The sequence below is a fragment of the Anoplolepis gracilipes genome, chromosome 2 (assembly GCF_047496725.1).
Source record: "Anoplolepis gracilipes chromosome 2, ASM4749672v1, whole genome shotgun sequence".
NCBI lineage: Eukaryota > Metazoa > Arthropoda > Insecta > Hymenoptera > Formicidae > Anoplolepis > Anoplolepis gracilipes.
Window position 1 is genome coordinate 8,084,806 of NC_132971.1, and position 20,892 is coordinate 8,105,697.

Consider the following 20,892-nt stretch of genomic DNA (forward strand, 5'->3'; position numbering starts at 1 on the left):
ATAGATGTTATAAAAAATGAATATGTAATAATAAAATATAATAAAATATTTAGGTATAAAATATTTTGATTGTTTTATTAATTTTTTAAATTTCATTAAACTTTATTCAAAATAAAATCTATCAAAATTTTAAAGTAATTTAATAGTAAAATGTTCTTTTTCTGTAGAAAACAGTTTTTCAAGATTTATTAGACACAGGAAAAAATGAGTATACATAATTTTAAAATACAATTGCCACTTATTATTATCACTGCCTATCTCATTGATAGATTTCAAGAGATCTAAACGTCAGATTGTAGAGGATTAAAATGAAAAATTTGAATACAAGATTTTGAATTAATTCTGAGATTTCAAGTGACTTTTACTTCTACGCATGCGCGAGGTCTATCGGTATTATATCTTCCAGCCACTTCCAGTAACTTCTTGAGTCCTGACTTCTTGAGTGTTTTTATTCTTGTTCAGTTTTGTTCTTTATCATTTTCGATCTTACGAGATAAGAAATTGCTTTACCAAAGTCCATTGATACATTCGGAAACGCTGAACAGGAAAAGGCATAGTTTTTATCTTATTATCAATTATATTTCATATAAATAACGATTTAAGTCAATTTAACGTTTCTGTCACACGTTGAATAAACATCATTTTTGCATTATTGCTTATTCATCATCGTGTTCGTTACCTTTGCATTCGATTCAGTTAAACATATTAATGAAAAGTAAACTTTTCTACAATATTTATTTTTACTTAGCAAAAAATATCAACTATTCAGAATTTAAAATAACCTATAAATAAAAAATATTAAAAATTTGGATAAATTAATTTTGTCGATTAGATCATATGACTTAATTCTATAAAAAATAATGTAAATCAAATACATTGCTCGTTTTTTAAAATATTTTAAGCTTTATTTTTACATGTATCAGGAATATATTTAAATAATTTATTATAATTATAGAAAATTTTAGCTGTACATTATTCAGGCTGGTTCTTATTCTATTTGTATTAGATTATTACAAGCAAGAATTCGTAAATTTTTTCTGTTAAGCTCAAATTTCAATTGATGACTGCCATAAGTAGGATTTTTAAATAAGTATAAATATATTTGTTTGTAGATGGATGGAAATATGTTACAAGAAGGAACACAAGCTGATTTTATTCGCGAGGAATTAAATTTTAATATTGATTCCGAGGATCCTATAACAAAAGCATCTTTAAATGATCATGCTGTGGATGAGTGGATAGATATACTCGGTAATGGTCAGTTGAAGAAAAGAGTTATAAAAAAAGGTGAAAATGGGACACGACCAAACAGAGGTGATATATGTACATTAAACATTACTGGCAAACTTGAGGATAATAAAGTAGTGGAAGAATATGAAAATCTTGTGATACAGTTGGGAGACATGGAAGTGATACAGGTATCATATACATTATTTTTTATTATTTATTAATATTTGGTTTGTAATACAATATTGACATCCAAATTGCAGGGATTAGACTTAGCAATTGCACTGATGGACGTAGGTGAAGTTGCTGAAGTTATAATTGATCCTAGATTTGCTTATGGAAAGCAAGGAAAAAGACCTATACCACCTGATACCACTATTACATACACAGTTGAATTGAAAGCATCAGAATTAGAGCCTGAGATAGAAATGTTAAGCATTAGCCAAAGAAGAGAAATTAGGTAATAATTTTTCTTTTAAATTATATAATAAAAATTATTTTCTTGGAAAACTAAAGGACTAAAGCTTGGTGATCTATTTAATTCTTTTTTTTTTTTTTTTTTTTTTATTTGAAATAATGATTGAACTTCTATTTTTCTAAAGCAATAAAAAGCGCGAGCGTGGAAATTGGTGGTTTGTTCGGATGGAACTGCCTTTTGCAATACAATGTTATCGGAAAGCATTAGAATATCTATCATCGACAAAAAGTAGTACGAATAAAAATGAGGAGGAAGAGTCATTTAGTGATGCTGAATTGCAACTTTTACTAGAGGATCGCATAAAAGTGCACAATAACTTGGCAGCTGCATTAATTAAAACAGAAGCTTATGATGCAGCTTTAGAAAATGTAGAACATGTTTTGAGATGTCAACCACAAAATGTCAAAGCATTATTTAGAAAAGGTAATACAAAATATTAATCTTATATTTACTATATTTTAATTTTTTTTAAATTGTATTGATTTATATTTTATATATAGAAAATTCAAATATGTGTGTATTGTAGGAACAATATTGAGGCTTAAAGGGGAATATGCAAAAGCTTATGCAATCTTCACTGAAATGCAAAAATTAAATCCAGAAATGAAGATATGTACTACAGAATTAATGACTTTAAAAGATAAAATTGCGAAAGATGCAAAAAAAGAAAAGCACCTATATCGTAAAATGTTAGGTGTAGAAGATACAAAAAATTTGTCAAAGAAAGTAAATGCAGATGATAAAAGTAAAAGTGAGTTTGCTAAGGGAGTTTTATGGACGTTGGTTGGAGCAGCATCTGTTGCTGCTATTAGTATATTTATACACAGATTTACTTCGTGAAAAAGAACAAATAAAGACATCAATTTAAATGATAAAAAAATAACACTGAAGTCTTTGTTTTAAAAGCAGAGTCCATGAAGTTTAGCTATCTATAGTATCGTATATAACTTTTTAGTTTTTAATATATATTTTTAAAAAATTTTTTTAAAGAACAGGACCAAAATTATGAATGATATATGAAAATTAATAAAAATAAATTATATCTCTGTAATGAAGAATGTTAATTTTTTTGTTTATTCAAGATATGGATCTTGTATAAGATCTCTATAATATTATCTATCTTTTCTATAATTTAAGAGTTAAGAAAACAGAATGCTTAGTCTGTAATTATATAGGTATATATGCAATCTTTATTTTGAAATATTTTTAATTATATATAATATATATATATAAATATATATATATATATATGTATTATATACTTATTAATATAAGGATATTTAATAAATCAATAAATTTAAAAAAAATATTTGATTATTTCTGATTATATCATTTATTAAAACAATTTACATTTACATTATAAATATTTAATAATTAGACGAGCTGGTTTGTAAGGTGCTTGTGATACATGTAGTGAAGTAGTTAATACTCTATATATATTACAATATTTTAATATGTTGTTAAAGGAAAAAATGGACGATACTATATATACAATTGTATTACATATGTATCATAATCTTAACTAGTGTATTAAAGGTGAATTAAATTCTATTTTTGACTTTTTTATATATTCATATTTTAATGTGTGAAACTTTAAAGTTAGTATAATTTTTTATTCCATATATATATTTTCAAACAACAAATAAAGTAATGAAACAATAAAATAAAAATTTAGCTTGGCTAGATAGAATTCTATATAATTATGTATAATATTAAATTATAATAATATACACTAAAAAATTGCTGAAAATTAAATTTCATTTTGATATGTTTTCTTCTTTGTATATTTTAAAATTAATTCATATACATAAATAACAGTTCAATGCATTACTTACATCACTATAAAATTAAATAAGAAATTTATGTCATACATACGCACGTACACGTGTGTGTAAACACACACATATTACACTATATTTTTTACTTCTATAAAATATATATAAAAGAAAAGAGAACAAATATATTTTAAATTAAATTAATACATATGTATAACATAATAATAGCTTTAAAAATATAATTAGAAGCTTTTTTATTTTATATATGAGGTAGTAGAGCTTTTGCTTATTTTGTTTCAGAGAATATATATATATATATCTTCAAAAGAAAAGCGTCGTTCTATCTTTATTACTTATCAAATTTTGAACAAAGACAGAAGACGCTCATAACACTAAAATCCTTAAATTTAGCTCTAATGTTAGATTAAACAAACTTGTGACATAAAAAATACATTTTATAAAATTTTATAACATTTTTTATGTTAACAAAAGAAATAATAACATTTTTGTACTAGTGTTGAATAAATGGAATATTCTACATCTAAAAGTGAGATGAAATGCAATTATATATTTAAAGTATATGTGCAATTCTTCTATTCTGCAAGGCTTTAAATATTAAATGGTGAAAATTCGTTTGTTAAGTAACTTTCTATTGTGTCCATCTTACTGTTACTAAGTGAAAACGAACCTTCGATATTTTCTAATGATACTTCCGAATAATTTGTGTTATCCTCCGATATGTTTGTACAATACGTCTGATCGGTATTTAAAAGAGTATTGTGAAATTCTATATCTTGATAATCTGGTAAGTTTAATATTTCATTGCAATTTGCACCAAATTGATCAACGAGTTCATTGGTAGGTAAAAATTCTGAATTGGCGACTTCTACAGTAAGCACTTGTCCCGTATTTACGTCTACTAATGAAAGAACCTGTGGAATAGAATCGATAACAGGTAAATTCGTAAGTTCTAACGATAAACTTGAGCATTCAGAGTTTTTCTCAGAGTTAGATAGTGGTTGCACTTCCAGCGGCGAATCAACATTTATAACTTCTTTATTTGTAATTGAGCAATCTTTCTTCTTTATAATTGATTTACATTTTTTTTCAGTTTTCACGTTATTGCAGTCTAATTTGTTTGATTTTTCCGGCACTGGCACCAAGAGACCATCTTCCGTTTTCATCAATTTTACCACCTATGTTTGTAGTCAGTCAATTGCGTTAGATATATATAGATAAATATATGGAGATTAAGTGAAATTACTTTTAAACAAGCATTACCTTTTTCTTTTTTTCTAGTGTAATTCTGTGACAGGTTTCCATGTGACGAGTGAGATGATGCGAGCGTTTAAACGCGGTGTTGCATTGCATACAGACAAATGGCCGATGTTGCTCGTGCGACAATTTATGCCTTTTGAGCAAACTGTTTCTTTTGAACGCTTTACCACACACCTCGCAAATAAATTGCCGTTCTTTACTATGAATGTAAAGTACATGATCCTTCAGAATACTGATGCTGGTGAATGTCTTGCCGCAATGCTCACATACAATGTTTCTCTCTTCTACGTGTAATTGTTTATGTCTATCCAAATCTGTCCTTCTGGCACATTGAAACGTACATCCATATATATTACATACGAATCGTTTTTCGCCCTTATGAATACGCCTGATGTGTTGATCCAGGGCTCTTTGCGTGATTAATTTTTTTAAACAGATTGCACATGAAAATATAGCTCGTACAGGTGTGTCTCTATTAATTTTACTTAGGTGTAATGCAGATTCCAAATGGCGAAAGTAGTCATCCTTCTTGATAAATGTATGTCTGCAATTATCACAAAAATATGGACCTGTAACATAAAATTATTAGATAATAAATGATGAGAGAGAGAGAGAGAGATCTTTATTATTTTAATATTTAAAAAATTGTTGATATATTTACCACTATTATTTATCGATTCTGACTTGTTTAGCTTTGGTACATGAATCGCCTTAAAGTGCTCGTGTGCTTTCTTTTTTGACGCAAAACTAACATTACAGTTTGGACATTTATAATTATTGTGATTCTGAATATGGGACAAATATGTCTGTTCAATACTGAATGTTTGCAAGCATTGTTGACATTTAAATTGCCTCTTTTTACAATGATTTTCTTCGTGCTCTTTTTTATCTATATTTGCATTTATCATTTCTCCACATTCTGAACAGACTTTACCACTTTCATAGTTATGTTTTGCTCTATGACGATTCAAGAGAGCACGTTTAGGAAAACTTTTGGGACACGCATCACACAAATGAGCATGCCTCACTACTCTTTCTCCATGTGCACGGAATAAGTGAACCTCCAGATGTTTCCGTCTAGCAAATTTTTCATCACAATGAGAGCAATTATTTTTCTGATGTCCTTCCAAGTGACGATCCAAGTGTCTTTTATATCTAAATGTCATTAGACACTGTTCACACTTTTGAACTTGTTCGTTTCTATCTGATGATTCCAAAGAAAGATTATCAGTCTTAATTTCATGTTTCAATTTTGACGTGATATTTTGACTTATACAATTGTTATCTCTGCTTGAGTTAAGATTTACATTTCCATTATTATTTTCTATGTAAAGTTTTGTAGAATAATTATAATTCTCTATTATTGGTTTTTTTTCTAAACACTGAGTTATGGGATCTTTGTTAAATGTATAAGATTCATTTTTGTTAATAGTTATTATATCATCTGATTCTTTGCTTAAATTACATGAAAAGTTATTGCAATCTAAATTCACTGTGTCAAAATTTTGAATCGAATATGCAATATTAACATCTGATGACTTTTCCTGTTTTATCTCTTTGCTCTTTGTACAATTTTTAGATTCTTCTGCATTTTGCAAGAGTAAGTTTTCAATTTTCATAAAATGAAAATCAATGTTATTCAGATTAACATCATCCAAATTGTCTTGTAAACCAATGTCTGTGGTATTCGTAGGTATGGCTGGTAAGCTGACTCCAGAATCTTTATTTTCGAGATTACTGATGCATTTTTCCAAATAGTCATAGTTTCCTATTTCACAATTCTCTGTACATATATTTGGTATAGTATCTAAAGTCGAATAATCCTAAAGAACAGATATATAATATAATAATATATAATATAAAAGCTGTTATAGGTATAATATATTAGTTGTATGTAACACAATCAACCGTAGTGTAGCCTCTTCTATGCAAAAATAATTTCTGTATCTCACCTGATTGTCAAACAAACGTAGTGTCATCATTTCGGACCGTAAAATTTCAACAATCGAGTTTTCAAATATTTACACAAGAATATAATTGTATTATTAAACATGACAAAAAATTTTATGTTTTATTTTCTAATTTTTTCCAAAGAATTATGTTCAATATTCATAAAATTCATGAAAGCATTTGTAATATAATTTCATGACACGTAACCTAAAAGTATCGCACGTTGTGCGTTATTATAAAAAATAAAAACATTCAGATTATACTGCAGATACACATATTGCATGGAGCTTATCAAAATATAATTTGACCATTTTATCCACAAGGAAAAATGTTACGTATGGTTACGTAATAAAATTAATGATAGGTGGCGCCACTAATGTCTTTCTCGAGGCGCGCAGTGATTTATTTGAAAATGTTTGAATAAAAAAGTTAAATATTACATAAACAAAAAGGATCATGTAAGTGTATATTTTTTTAATTATTAAAATTTGTCTTAAAATTCTAATTTTAGCACGTACATTACGCAGTTCAAATAAAGCGTGAGAAAATAGAACTTTGATCAGAAATCGATGGAAGAAAATTAGACGTTAGTGTTAAATATGCATTTTAATTTGCAGTCGTATTCAGATCGCGGTTCGGTGAAGACGTGCTTCGTAAGTCGCAGTTTCAACATTTTACTTTTTCGTTATATTTTTGAAAAGGCAACGAGCATATTGCATCCAAAAGGTATGTTACGTATTCACGAATCCCTACAAAAAGTAGAGAGAGTACACCTAATAAATAAAGAATTGCATTTTTTGAAATTATGAATTGGATCATATCAAAGGCGTCACAGTTGTTTAACTATTTTTTACTCCTTTCGATTTCTATCAAATTATTTTAATTCTTACAAAAAGTAAACAAATAAAAAATAAAAATATGAAAGATATATCAGGGTATCTACAAATCCCTGAAAAAACATGAAAAATCGAGCGGAATTCTCAGAGATTTCTTTTATATCTGAGAAAATCAGAGAAGAGGAATTCTCATGGAATTTTATTAGGAATCAGGAATTTTTTTCGAAAATTTTCTTTTTGATCATTTTGCTCTCAATCGTGAACAGTCAGCCGTGTGTATGAAATTAGTATCTCACTTTGTGGAAATTCATTAATTGTTGAAAGTTATGGTTTTATTTTTAATAATTCTAGACTTTTTGATAGATTAAATAAATATTTTTTACTATTAAATAAAAAAAATGGCTTGGAACAAAACGAGATGCCAAGTTCACACTGCTTATACTTTGTCTGACGATTTTTTTATCATACAATAATTCTACAAAAAGTCCTATACGTAAAAATTATTAAAATATTAATTAAACAAATTAAATCATCCGAGATACCGGACGTATAAGTACCGAGGTTTGTATTTTCGTTTACGAGGACGTAGAACTTTGTTAAAAAAATATAAATGATTGTACAACGATGCAAAAAAGTAACACGAAATCTTAAAGTCGGCAAAACAATCAAAATATGATCAGCATTTTATCTCGATACTTGTGCGCATTTGATTTTGGCTAATCTAATTATTTAATAAATATTTTAATAATTTTTACGCATAGAACTTTCTCTGGAAATTGAATGTAATTACAGACTGACACGAAATCTCATTAAAGTTGATAGAACTATCGAAATATGACCTACATTCAATTTGACAATTTAATTTGTTTAATTAATATTCTAAAATTCTAGAACTAAAATTAAGCCAGAACTGTTAACAATTAGTGAGTTTCTACGAAGTAAAACGTCAGTCAGCCAAACAAATAATGCGCTGAAAAAATATATTATAAATATATATTTATATTTTTTGTTTCTATATTTAATATCTTAACATAATATGAAGTACATATTCTTTGTAATTTTTAATTATAAATGAAAATTTTATGCAAGTAAAAATGCTGAAAGTTTTATTCAATTTCTTTAGTACATTTACAAATTTAGCACTTGAAACTTAAAAGGTTCAATTTTTCCTGTGTATGAATAAAAATTATTAAAAAACATATGTAAAATTTATTTTAGAGCAAGTTGTATAAAAAAAATCTTGAAAATATTCTTTTTATTTGGAATTTCGAACAAAAATATCTGGAAAATCAGGGAACCAGACAATTTTTTTACAAGATTTGAGTACATACACCTTGATATATGTAATTGTCATTCTCAAAATCGAAAAATGTTTTCATCTATTTGTGATTTCAATGTTTCAATATATATATTTTTAGTCTAATTTATTTTATTTTCCTTTTCTTTTTTTTTCAGAATTGCTTTGTCTGATCGATTGTCTATCTGAATGCTTTGAAGAACAACAAGACAGTAGGTAAGTACGAAAAGATATAAAGAAAAGAAAATTAAAAAAAAATATTGCAAAATTGTGAATTGGAATAATATAAACTTGCGAATATCAATTATATATGATCGCATATTTGAGGAAAAAACACTTAATAGCCAGAAGGAGTGACAGAGAAATATATTCAGTTTATTTCATATGCACCATCATGTATTTCACATTTAGCTATTAGAACTCTTTTTTAAGTATTGTAATTTTGAACGATACATTTACATATACGTCATACACATAAAGTTTTATGCTGGGATTAATTCTTACGACATAGGTACTTTCGACTCAAGGCCAAGTGGCCGAATTTCCCCTAAAACCTGTGATAGCTCGTACATATGTATGTATCTATTCGTTACCACATCATATTCCGTGTTTTGCGAACATGCGTTCGAACTTCCTTAGAAGGCAAAGAGTCTTACAGGCTATGATATGTAATTTTTGTGTGCAGTTCAGCAAACATTTTAACCGTTTCCTTAGCCCGACTAAGAGAAAAGAGATGTTCTCACAGCAGAAACAGATTTTTGATAAAATGTATATATAAAGTTATATAATAGCACGCAACACACACACACACACACACATATTTACGGAATAATATAAACCATAATATATATAAAACATATATGAAATATTTGCAGGCAATTATGATATTGATTTATATTTAAAGAGAATATATAATACAAACAGATATGTATGTACAATATATTGTATAAACAATTATGAGCTCAGTATTTAGTTAGAAATTTTGTTCCATATTTACAGGAAATAATAAATTAATATTTCTTAAAAAATATTAATATTTCTTAAATAAAATATTAAAAATATTAATATTTGTTTTTAAATGTTATATATTGTATTAATAACTGTGTCATGCAAACATATAAATTATAATTAAAATTGATTATGGCATAATTGATCATCGATTTATAGTTTACATTTTACATTTGTAATTTCAGAAAACAAAATTTTTTTGAAGAGAAAAATTGCACGTGAAAGATCGATAAAAGATTATTATCAAGCGCGCAAACTTATGTTATAATATTACATCCATATAACAGAACAAAGTGTGTATGTGTGTGTTTGTATACATACTTTATTTTATAGATATATATATATATTATATATACGCCTCGAGAAAATATACGAATATTGTGTAAATATATGGAGCTTAATAGATATACATATGGATCAAAGATAAAAATATAATTTCAATAAGATAATATATGTATATATATCTCGTAGTCAACATTCATATTTAGAACTTTCTTAAATGCATTAGGCATTTCGCATGATATGTTTTGAGTTTCCTTACACAGGTAGATTAACGTTTTGGGAAGTACTCGAGAATTCTAGATGATTAATTGATAATATCAATTAGAGATTCTCTTCAAGGGACTTTCTTAACGATCACACATAGCAGCACCAGTCGCGTAAGAAGCGACGATTTGCTGATAGTTTTTCCTTTTTAATAACAAGACAGAGATGACAGGTACTCTACGCATACTGGGAGATTAGAGCATTGTTGTTGTCATTTGCTATTGTTGTTGTTGTATGCGAACGTGATTTCAAAGAACGCTTAACACTGCGTATCCCACGATTATGCTTAAAATATCGTGCAATCGATCTTTCAAATGATTATTATTTAACATTGCGCTTTTTCCGACGATGTTATAACGATTAATATTATAATGAATTTCCACAGAGTAATATTTCACATAGCCACAGACTATATATATTGTGTATTTAGTATTACGATTTTATTAATGTTAGTACAGTTAATAGAGCGATTTCCACGAGATTATTACGCGATAGAGCGATTTCCGCGATTAATACTGAACAGAGCGATTTCCGCGATCTTCTTTTTAATAACTTTTTTTTCTTAATATTCATTTGAGATTTTCTTTTTTTTTTAAACGAACAATATGCACACTTATATTGTTTTTACTAAGAGTTAACGTATTTCTTTCTTTGTTTTATCGTATATATATTTTATATATCTAACACTACATATCTCTGAATATAAGCTAACGAAGCAAAACTTCTTCCTCTTTGATATGTATCGTTACGGTAATCCTCCTATATTATTTTAAAATGTCTCATTTTGCAACTCCACGATTTGCATTACGAATACATATACATACCGACAAAGTATGTGTGTGTGTAAAGTTTTTTTTTTTTTTGGGGAGAGGAAAATGGGGATAAAAGGTGTCCAACATTGTCGAGTAAACGTCTATATACGATTTTTAAGGGTAAACTCGAAACATCGACCGGATTACAAGATATTTTGCGCCTTTTTCAGCTCTTCCCCCTGTAGAAAATACTTCTCTGCCGTTGAGACTGTCCGAACGACACTTCGCGTTTTGTTCGTTAGACGATCGTTTGTAAAATGAAAAAAAAAAAAAAGAAATTCGATCTGTGCGTTTGAATAATTAGCAGGGCGTGCAATAGCGGATTTTAGGTAATGGGATTTTTTAGGAGCCGTTAAAAAAGCTTCTGCTAATTTATGACTGTATTTTATATACTATTACTTGGAATGTTTATCTTTCAGCAATATGATTGCAATGTATTTTTGTAATTGAAAATATTATTTCATTAGAAATGTTATTCCCAACTGTATACATTTGTTTTTATTTAGACCTTAAATCCGCCATTGCATTTTTTTATTACGTCCTGCAACACTGCTGGCATCCACGGACTCGTGGAGATCTCTTGATCTCCAACTAAAAATATAAGTCACGACTTGCAACGCATTGACGATAGTTCTATTCCTTTTAGCTGCAATTTTTTAAATCTTGTTATTCTGTCAAGTATTTGCAATAATATTTTACACATGAAATGACACAGAAGTTCAAGAAATATTCACAAAACAGATTTAGAAGATACTTGAAAATTTAGAATCAGTTTTGGAATTGTTCACGATAGCTTTTACATATTTGAGTTGAATTTTAACATGTACGTTAATGTAGAAGCGCATAGAAAATTGTTTTTTTTCTTTTTTTTTTGTTATAGAAGAATACTGCAGTTATATAAAATTTTATTTGTGTCATTATCATTTATTTTTAAAATACATTTTGAAATAAATTTTAACTTTGCGACACGTGTCATGCAGCGAAAACGAGAACGTAAAAATGCAACTAAAAAGTATAGATTCAATGCATCGTATAACTCGAATGACATTATCGTTCGCCGTATCGACATTGAAATATTTCGTGAGAAAAACCTTATTTACGATGCAACAACATCGTTGTATCAACAATCGTTGAAACTACATTATATCATTGTACTTAAGAATTCTTGGAATAGATAGATTTCGTCAATCAACACACATATTACAAATTAGAACGTAATAAGAATATCGTTGATTAACAGAATAAAATAATCAATGTTGACACTGCAACGATAATGAGGACTCTTCACTTCCTCATTTGTGCACGCCTCTCCATCTTATTCTCATTTATTATACTTATCTCTATAACCATATACGATTTATATCACGAACAATTAAGTGATCCACTAATCTCTTACTATAATCTGAAAGGAAAGCTCAACCGGTAGACCGGTAGATAAATCGTCTAATGGAACTTCTCTCGAACGTCCCGTATATATACTTTACCCCTAAATCATTAAGAAACATCTTTGTCGTATGGCGCTCTTATTCATCAGCGCGTTCTTTCTTAACAACTCAACTATGCTAGCATGTCTCTTATTCTTAGAGAGACCTACGAGACGGGCTAGTGTGATATGTATTATAGGTGTTTTCAGTCGCGTTATATACTCGAAAAAGAAAACAACCTCAAAGTAACATCTCCCCGAGTAACATTTAAGTTTTATTTTTGCCGCATGGTTTTCTTACGCTACCGTCATACTTCCCGATGTATTGTTGGCGTGGAGGAGAGTCGGGATTATAGGAAGGAGATCGAAATAATGTCGAGTCGACAAACTTAGACCTAGGTATTTTTTCACAACGACTAAAGGAGGATTTGATTTTTTTCTGTAGCTTATATTATATACTTCACCTCCGTCGCGTGTTGCCAGATACGACGAACGGCTGTTTAGGCGAACGGCATCCGCTTGAACAGACGGTTGCCCTGTCCGGTGATCCGTTTCTCGCCGGAAGTATACTGGATCACGGATTTTATCTGATCTGTCGCCACTGGACCGATGCAGACCAAAGGGTCCTTGAAGTACGAGCAAACCTGCCGAAATTTTTTTTAATTATTAAGAAAGCTTGTTTAAAAGAATTACAAGAAAAATTTTATTTTTAGTAAACTTTTAGTAGATTTTTTAGTGAATTATAATGTGACAAGATATTTATCTTATCTTATATACACAAGCATATGCAAAGAAAATCGTAGGGAATATTGTAAAAATAGAAACTACATTTTTAAAAGATAACGATTTGAAAAGCTGATCCATTAATTGAATTTTTTTCAATAAATTATTTTACAACTTTAGACATTATCATGTTTTACAATTCACAAACAATATATATATTCTATTACCTTTCTAGGAGTTTGCCGATGTCGCCTCTGTAGTTGACAACATAATCCACGAGTGATGTCGCATTCGCTTGACATAGTGCACTCCTCATCTGTATAACAAATACATTGTTTATACGTTGTTGATGAAATTTATTTATAATCTTGCGCAAATTATATTTTTTTAATATTTTGCAAATATAAAATATGCTTGTCAACGCACTGTATAACTTGTTCGAAGAGGTCGGCGGTTGACACGATTTTGTCTCGCGTCCAGACATCTCGGCGCACATTAAGCCGGTTTCGCAATCGCTATCCCGCCTGCAGAGCTCGCCTTGTTTCATACCGAAATCGTAGACACATGTTCCAGTAACTGGAACATCATGCTTATGGTTATCTTTTTATCGATAGTGATGAGATATGATGTGAGAAATACACTATTATCATTTTTAATTATATTCTAGAAAATTTAATTAATTTTTTACAAAATTATTAGAAATTATCAGCATTGTTTTTATTTACCTCCATCATAATTCACACAAATGGAACCTGGACAACAGTGATCATTGTACACGCATTTCCTCTCATAGCAAGGTTCTTCCGTCGGTTCAACTCCCTCTCCATATATGCCATTATATCCCTCCTGAGAAGAAAGCGATTGCTTTATTTAAAATGTCTTTTTTATGATTTTCTAAATATATGTATTATTTAGAATCTCAAACAATATCAAATATTAAAATCGTATTTTACATGAAATAATTTATTATTATTTATATATATATATATATATATATATATATATATATATATATGTGTGTGTGTGTATAGTTTATTATATATATTTATTATTTATTATAAAGATTAAAATCAAAATGGCAAGAAAAATTTTATTCCATTTTATATTAATACTTATTAAATGTAAAATGTCTTAAAAATGTCTTTTTTATGATTTTCTAAACATATGTATTATTTAGAATCACAAACAAAATCAAATATTAAAATCGTATTTATATGAAATCATTTATTATTATATATATATATATATATATGTATAGTTTATTATATATATTTATTATTTATTATAAAGATTAAAATCAAAATGGCAAGAAAAATTTCATTCCATCTTATATTAATACTTATTAAATGTAAAATGTCTTAAAAATTCAGGTAACAAAGAGAAATGAATTTATTTGATGTTTATCCAAAACTTTATAAATTAAAATTAATTAAAATTAGACACGGATACATAGTAAAGAATTTTGTAAATTTTGCAAGATTCAACTGTTGCATTGTAATCTGCGAGGAACAGTATTTTTGTTAATTCTTGTTTACTTAATCATCATTTCTAGCTGTCGTATTAGTTAATCGTAGTTTTATGTAATCAATGTTTATCGCATGATGTGTTTTTCTTTCACAGGCAGAAAAGCCAAACGTGAGTTAAATGATAAATGCACTTGACTCGTTCGCGGATTTATTTACATAAACTTGTTTGATTATAAATACATTTGCACATTGTTTAAATAATTACACATTGATAGCAAAATAATTATCCAATTTTAATATAATGGTTTCGTGTTTATTAATAAAGAGGATCTCGTTATCATGAGTTTGTTAATTATAGATCAGGCAAAGGAGATTATGTTGATAATGATTATGTAAATAAGTAAAGATTTTGAAAGCGTGCGTTTGCTGTTTGAGCGATATTATCGAGTTCTTGAATATAACCGACGAACTATAGTTTATTTATTTATCACGTAGTTGAAACGCAGTAAAAGTTTATACATTAGCAATAATTTCGTATCACGCTGTAAGGGTAATTTCATACTCAATCTTCTGATCGTAATCTCGAGGTTAATTCAAAGACGAAGAAAAATGAGAAATAAACGGGGCCACTGGAGAGTTCTTCTTGCAAGTACAAGTGCACGCGGAGAGAAAATTAAATATCGATCGTGCGTGACCCACACTACATATTGCTAATTAAATCAAATAATAAAAAGCACAAATATCTAAAAAAAAATTCGAGAAAGAGAATCTAGAAAGTTTTTTTTTTATTTTTATCTCCAAAATGTGTCTAAAGATTTTAAAATGTCTAAAATTTGTTTTCAAAACGTCAAAAATAAGAATTAAAAAATCTTCTTTCTTTTTAAATCACTTTTTTATTGATCTGGAAATCTGCACTTTTGCCTTTGACATTTTAACGTTGTAGGTATTAAAAGTTTACATAAAATATTTTTAAACGTAAATTTACGATTTAAATACAAAAAAGTTTTCAAAGTTGAAACATACACATTGATAAAAATCTAGAAAATATTCCATATTTTCTTTCAAATTTTACTGATTTTAATTTAAAAAAAAAGAAATAGAATGTTTAAAAAAGACTTTTTAGATATATAATTTTGATATAACTATACGTTTAAACTATAACGTTTAATTCGAAAGATTTTATATAACACATATTATGTATTTTTAGGACGAAATATAGAAATTGCGCAGAGCAATTTCTTACGAAAACATACGCTTTTCTAAATACCTGTAATAGCCCAGGACGATTCATGTAGCCTCCATGACCACCATAACCGAGATTAGAGAGCATCTCAGGACTAAAGCGATTGAAGAGGCCACCCCATGCCTCGACACCGATGTATGCCGTATTTGCTACAAGCACTAGCGTTATCACCGCACATACCTTCATATTGTTAGAGATGTACTAATCTTCGGGCACTCTGCAATCATTTGAGGGAGAGAGAGTGTTTCACATTAAATCTTTAAATTGAATCTCTTATGAGGATTCGCAGTATAATTAAACGTTTTTAAAAAGTAAATTTTAATCAATTTTCCATTATTATGCAAATACTTCATTAAGTTTATAATTATTCCAAAACCATCAAACAAGGAATAAATCTCTCTCTTTGTCTGAAATTTATTAAATTATATCGTCTACACTGTAATATTTTGTTTAGCGGTGCAAATATTTTATTTGGAGTTGTTTTATTTCTTAATTTACGAGATTTCGCATAAGAAAGAATTTCATCTTTTTACCACGTAGTTTTTTTGGCTGTTTAACTATGATTAGCATATTAAAATTAGAGTTGCCTAAAAGCTTTTACATAATTGCATTTGCGACACAATAATCAGTCAATCGATTAAGATTAAGAATAGAATATCCGAATTGTAAGACCGGGCGAGAAAGAAATTCTTTATCGTTTGAATTGCGACAAATTTTACATGATCATCTCTTCTTCGTGTCTCTCGTGAACATATTTTATTTCTGTTTATCCCTGAATGTTTTTGCTGTAAGCAGTGATCCGTAAGACGCGGCTAGCCGTTAACATCGAACCCCTTTTTACACGTTGGTTTATCATATCAGATGTCGATGATGCAACGCTTTTACTATCTTCTAGGTTGTTAATGCACGGTTTCATAATGTAAAAGCGATAAGAGCACTCTTTATGCAATTCATCGACGTTATTATTACTTGAATTTATTTCGTATAAGGTTTACTGTTGGTAAGATATCGCGGCGCAGAGATTGCACGTAATTCTGCGCTATAATGTTAATTCAGTAATCAGTATTTGAATACAAAAACAATTGATTGCATTTATTCAAAATAAATATTCAAAATGATAATCATGACATTATTTAGTAAATATATATGCATAATTAGTTCATATATTATATCGTAGGGCAGGAAATTAAATGTTCCGACATTAAATTGCCTGTAAAAGATTAAAAGATATAACAAGTTCTTTTCATAGTCTAGTCAAGAAATAATTACAATTTATGATAACTTCGTGTATGATACGAGTCATGTTGGGTCAATACCTGCAATAACTATTAGTATACGATCGATAACTTTTCTTTCTTGTCTCTTTTTCATCAGTAAATGAAATTTCTTCATAGCTTTTATACGTGTCATCTAAAGAAATTGTAGAGAAAATAGTAAAGTAAATTTAATATAGATTCCACTTAATTTAATTCAAATTTTCAAATAGATTAAACCATCGTTTAAATTAATTGGAACTGTATTAGACATTCAGACATTATTGAATTTTCTATGAGACAATTAAACTCTATTTTTTATCATATCTTATTATATATGCTTTATCTAGATAATTATATATGCTTTATCTAGGAAAAATGTTGAAGACATTTTAACGTCAAGGACAAGTTTCAAAAAGCGTAATGTACAGAGAGCACTATGGCGAAACACACAACGTTTAACAGTATTATGACACCCTAAACGTCCAAAGCACTCTTTCTATTATTGAATTGATCGAATAATTTACTTACAACACGTTCTTGCCCCCTGACTTGGCTCGTCTGGAACGCTTTCGAACCTCGACCGGGCAGGATCGGCCACTCGATAAATAGGTTCCGTACAGGATCAACAAGTCCTCGATGGAGTTTACTGGAGGACTGAGTCCGTACCGCGCTCGCTTCGGCAATCTATACTTCTACGTCGTTCCGGTTGCCGTCACACGGGCGCATATACACAGTGGCGCATGCGCAATCCTCCGCCGGCCCGTCTTCTTCCTCTCTTTTTTCGCGCCACCCGATCACGACCTACGTGACATTTTGTTCATTCAGATCTTCAGCTTCTTATCTATCGAACGGTTAGAGATAGCAGGCCGAAGGAGCTACTCGAATTGGTCAAATCCCAACTACTCAAAGCTACTCGTATTGACGTACAAAGCACTGACATGCTATGATTGAGTGAGATAATAGTACGATGAGTTATTGTTGTTTCTGTATTATAAATAAAATTTTTACTATTTGTATTTTAAAAAAAAAATTGTATGTAAAAAAGAAATATAAGTTTTTTTAATATAATATATTTTTTTGTTGGTTCTAAAAGTTTTAAATTATGTCAAAAAGTCACATGCGCAATTCTTTTTTAATTTTATAACATATACAATGGAATTATCTTTTTCAAATAATAACTTTCTCCGGCATATTATTTTGCTGGCATATTTAGCAAATACTCTGTAATGTCCGCGGAGAAATGAGCATTTGGATCTGCGAAAGGTCAAAGATAATAGAGATAAGCTCGTCCCTCGCACACTTTACTTTAAAGAGAGTTTTTTTTTATATTACGGAATTTTGTTTAAGCTCGATGTGATATTTGGCTTAGGATGCGTTTCTCGATAAGCACGAGAGTTGTACTTTCGCGTTTCAGGATCTCACGTTTTCATCGTTCAGCAAGTTTACCTTTGCTTGCCTCCGCTCGCTCCTCGTCGCACTCTTTCCGCCATCGGCGTAGTTTCGTTCTCTCTTGGCCGTATTGATCCAAGGTATCCTGATGTGCCCGCCGGGCGGCTCGCTTCTGCTCCATATACTCGCTCGCGAACCCCCGCGTGCTTTCTCACTATACTGAATAGTGACGAAGCAAAAACGACCGTGATGAGCTGTTTGCCATTGTTCAGCCATTTTCAGTCTGAGCCAGCAGTTTATTAATAGAGATATTTGAATTTTTCATGAGAATTTTTCCGAGATTATAAGATGAATCGAGATTTTTTTCTACGAATAAACTAGTTTTGAAATCTGAAATCATTTTCAAGTTTAAATCTTTGGATAAAACAGTAATATAATTCTTTTTTCTTATATTGTGTGAGAGGGAAGTTTATATTTGATATAATTTCCAATTATTTTATTGTATAATTTTTGCTAGATTTGTACCAATAATCTTAATGTATGCTACCTCTAAACATAGAGATAAAATTAAAAATTCTAATTATAATAATTAAAAAATTATATAACATTTTTTCTTATGCAATATCTTTTAAGCACATTTAATAATATATGTATAATTATTATATAAAGAATATATGTGAATTTTTATTAAACTGTATTTATTTTGATGTGAAATTTTTTTATTTCTCGCGTATTTTCTTTCATTTACAGATTGTTGGATTCATTTTTGAAAAACGTGATTATTTTTTATCGAAATTTATTTCACACATATTATTCTGCTTTTTTCGTGTAATATCTTTCCTTTACAGATTGTTAAATCAATTTTTGATGGACATGATCATTTTTTACTGTGATTTATTTTACATATTATCCCGTCTCGCTTTTGAACCTTCAACTTTAATATTGTTTTTACAACTGATAATTAACCTTGAAGTTAATTATGGCATTATTCTTCTCTTTTCTTGAAAAGGGCATTCAGCGGACATTTTCGCGGAGGAGGAGAAAGAGTCGTCAGACGCGCGCAAGTAGATTCCCGCAGCGACACGTCGCAAATTGCATTTACTATCCGTCTACGATGCAACCACCTGTGCGACGAAATGCCAGAGTAACACAGGTGAGTATACGCGAAGCGTATACATGTATCCTCGGGTCACGTTATAGACACGTATGCACGCGCCATTAAATCGCCACGCTTATTTCCGCTCCAATGTTTCGCGACATATTGCTTCGGAAACGTTACTTTAGCCTTGCGTGTCGCACGCGCAAACTTCCGAGAAACTTCGTCCATTGTGACTGAATAAGCATTTATTACGACGCAATATGGGTCTGGAGTAATCCCTATTACTTTACGTGAAGTTTGTTTACCCTCGGGTTTAATTTCGACACGCCATTCAATAGTTTGTCTGACTTAAGCCGGTCTTTCTCTACTGGAGGGAAACACAGTATTAGTCATATATGTGGATACTTACAAAGAATTAAATTTTCTCCTAAAAAAATATACCAACTGATTCGGTCATATCAATTTTATTTTTAATCTGTATTTTTTATTTTTATATATTAAATAATTTTTTTAATCGTAATTTTTTGAAAAATTTGTTGTTTTAATTTGACATATATAAAGACCAATTTATTTCTTCTTGATTCAGTTTCATTAATTTGCGATCACACTCGACCGATATTTAAATTATATATATTATATGATCTTTTGAATGCAACACTGCACCATCAACAAATGCATTTTATTTTTTATAAGTGCTGTGCGTAATTTTGTAATTTCTTATCTCGCAAAGTTTAGAATGAATATTAATAACAGTTGTAATGCAATATTAATAATAACTGTAAGAACTTTCGTCTATTCTACGTAGAATACTCGAGTAAGTACTTTATGAATATATTTATCGGACATTACATTCAAAGATTTTAACAAGTCATATGATATTTTGTTTCATCACGCTATCACGTTATACTATAACCTTCCCATTTATCATATTAAGGATAGGATTAAAATTATGCAAAATGACTTCCTATATTAATTTTAATTCTGAAACAATTTTATCATATAAAACGAACATGTAACACTTATCTTATGTACTACAATTTGAAGATTTTAATCGACATTATATCCTTTCAAACTACAAGCGATAAA

The 20,892-nt window shown here is 29.1% G+C and overlaps 3 protein-coding genes and 1 long non-coding RNA gene across 4 annotated transcripts in view; 2 read left to right on the top strand and 2 right to left on the bottom strand.

Moving 5' to 3' along the window:
- Positions 1-392: 392 nt before the first annotated feature.
- On the top strand, positions 393-3,256 carry LOC140662945 (peptidyl-prolyl cis-trans isomerase FKBP8). The gene is made up of 5 exons (XM_072886706.1): positions 393-551; positions 1,113-1,418; positions 1,491-1,687; positions 1,830-2,128; positions 2,232-3,256. Exons 2-5 carry the CDS (start codon positions 1,113-1,115, stop codon positions 2,543-2,545), a joined length of 1,116 nt encoding a protein of 371 aa, XP_072742807.1. The 5' UTR covers positions 393-551; the 3' UTR covers positions 2,546-3,256.
- A 127-nt stretch (positions 3,257-3,383) lies between these two features.
- On the bottom strand, positions 3,384-7,059 carry LOC140662943 (uncharacterized). Its single transcript, XM_072886702.1, has 4 exons — positions 6,711-7,059; positions 5,420-6,581; positions 4,762-5,327; positions 3,384-4,676 (listed from the first exon to the last, which is right to left on the bottom strand). Exons 1-4 carry the CDS (start codon positions 6,738-6,740, stop codon positions 4,089-4,091), a joined length of 2,346 nt encoding a protein of 781 aa, XP_072742803.1. The 5' UTR covers positions 6,741-7,059; the 3' UTR covers positions 3,384-4,088.
- Positions 7,060-7,184: 125 nt separating this feature from the next.
- Positions 7,185-20,892, top strand: part of LOC140662948 (uncharacterized) — a 37,800-nt gene continuing 24,092 nt past the window's right edge. The window contains exons 1-3 of the long non-coding RNA XR_012046197.1: positions 7,185-7,434; positions 9,000-9,057; positions 19,717-19,860. This is a non-coding gene — a long non-coding RNA (uncharacterized lncRNA). The remainder of the gene's footprint in view (positions 7,435-8,999; positions 9,058-19,716; positions 19,861-20,892) is intronic.
- Spab (space blanket) lies at positions 9,200-18,002 on the bottom strand. The gene is made up of 6 exons (XM_072886707.1): positions 17,847-18,002; positions 16,087-16,279; positions 14,079-14,199; positions 13,780-13,929; positions 13,581-13,669; positions 9,200-13,274 (listed from the first exon to the last, which is right to left on the bottom strand). Exons 2-6 carry the CDS (start codon positions 16,246-16,248, stop codon positions 13,131-13,133), a joined length of 666 nt encoding a protein of 221 aa, XP_072742808.1. The 5' UTR covers positions 16,249-16,279; positions 17,847-18,002; the 3' UTR covers positions 9,200-13,130.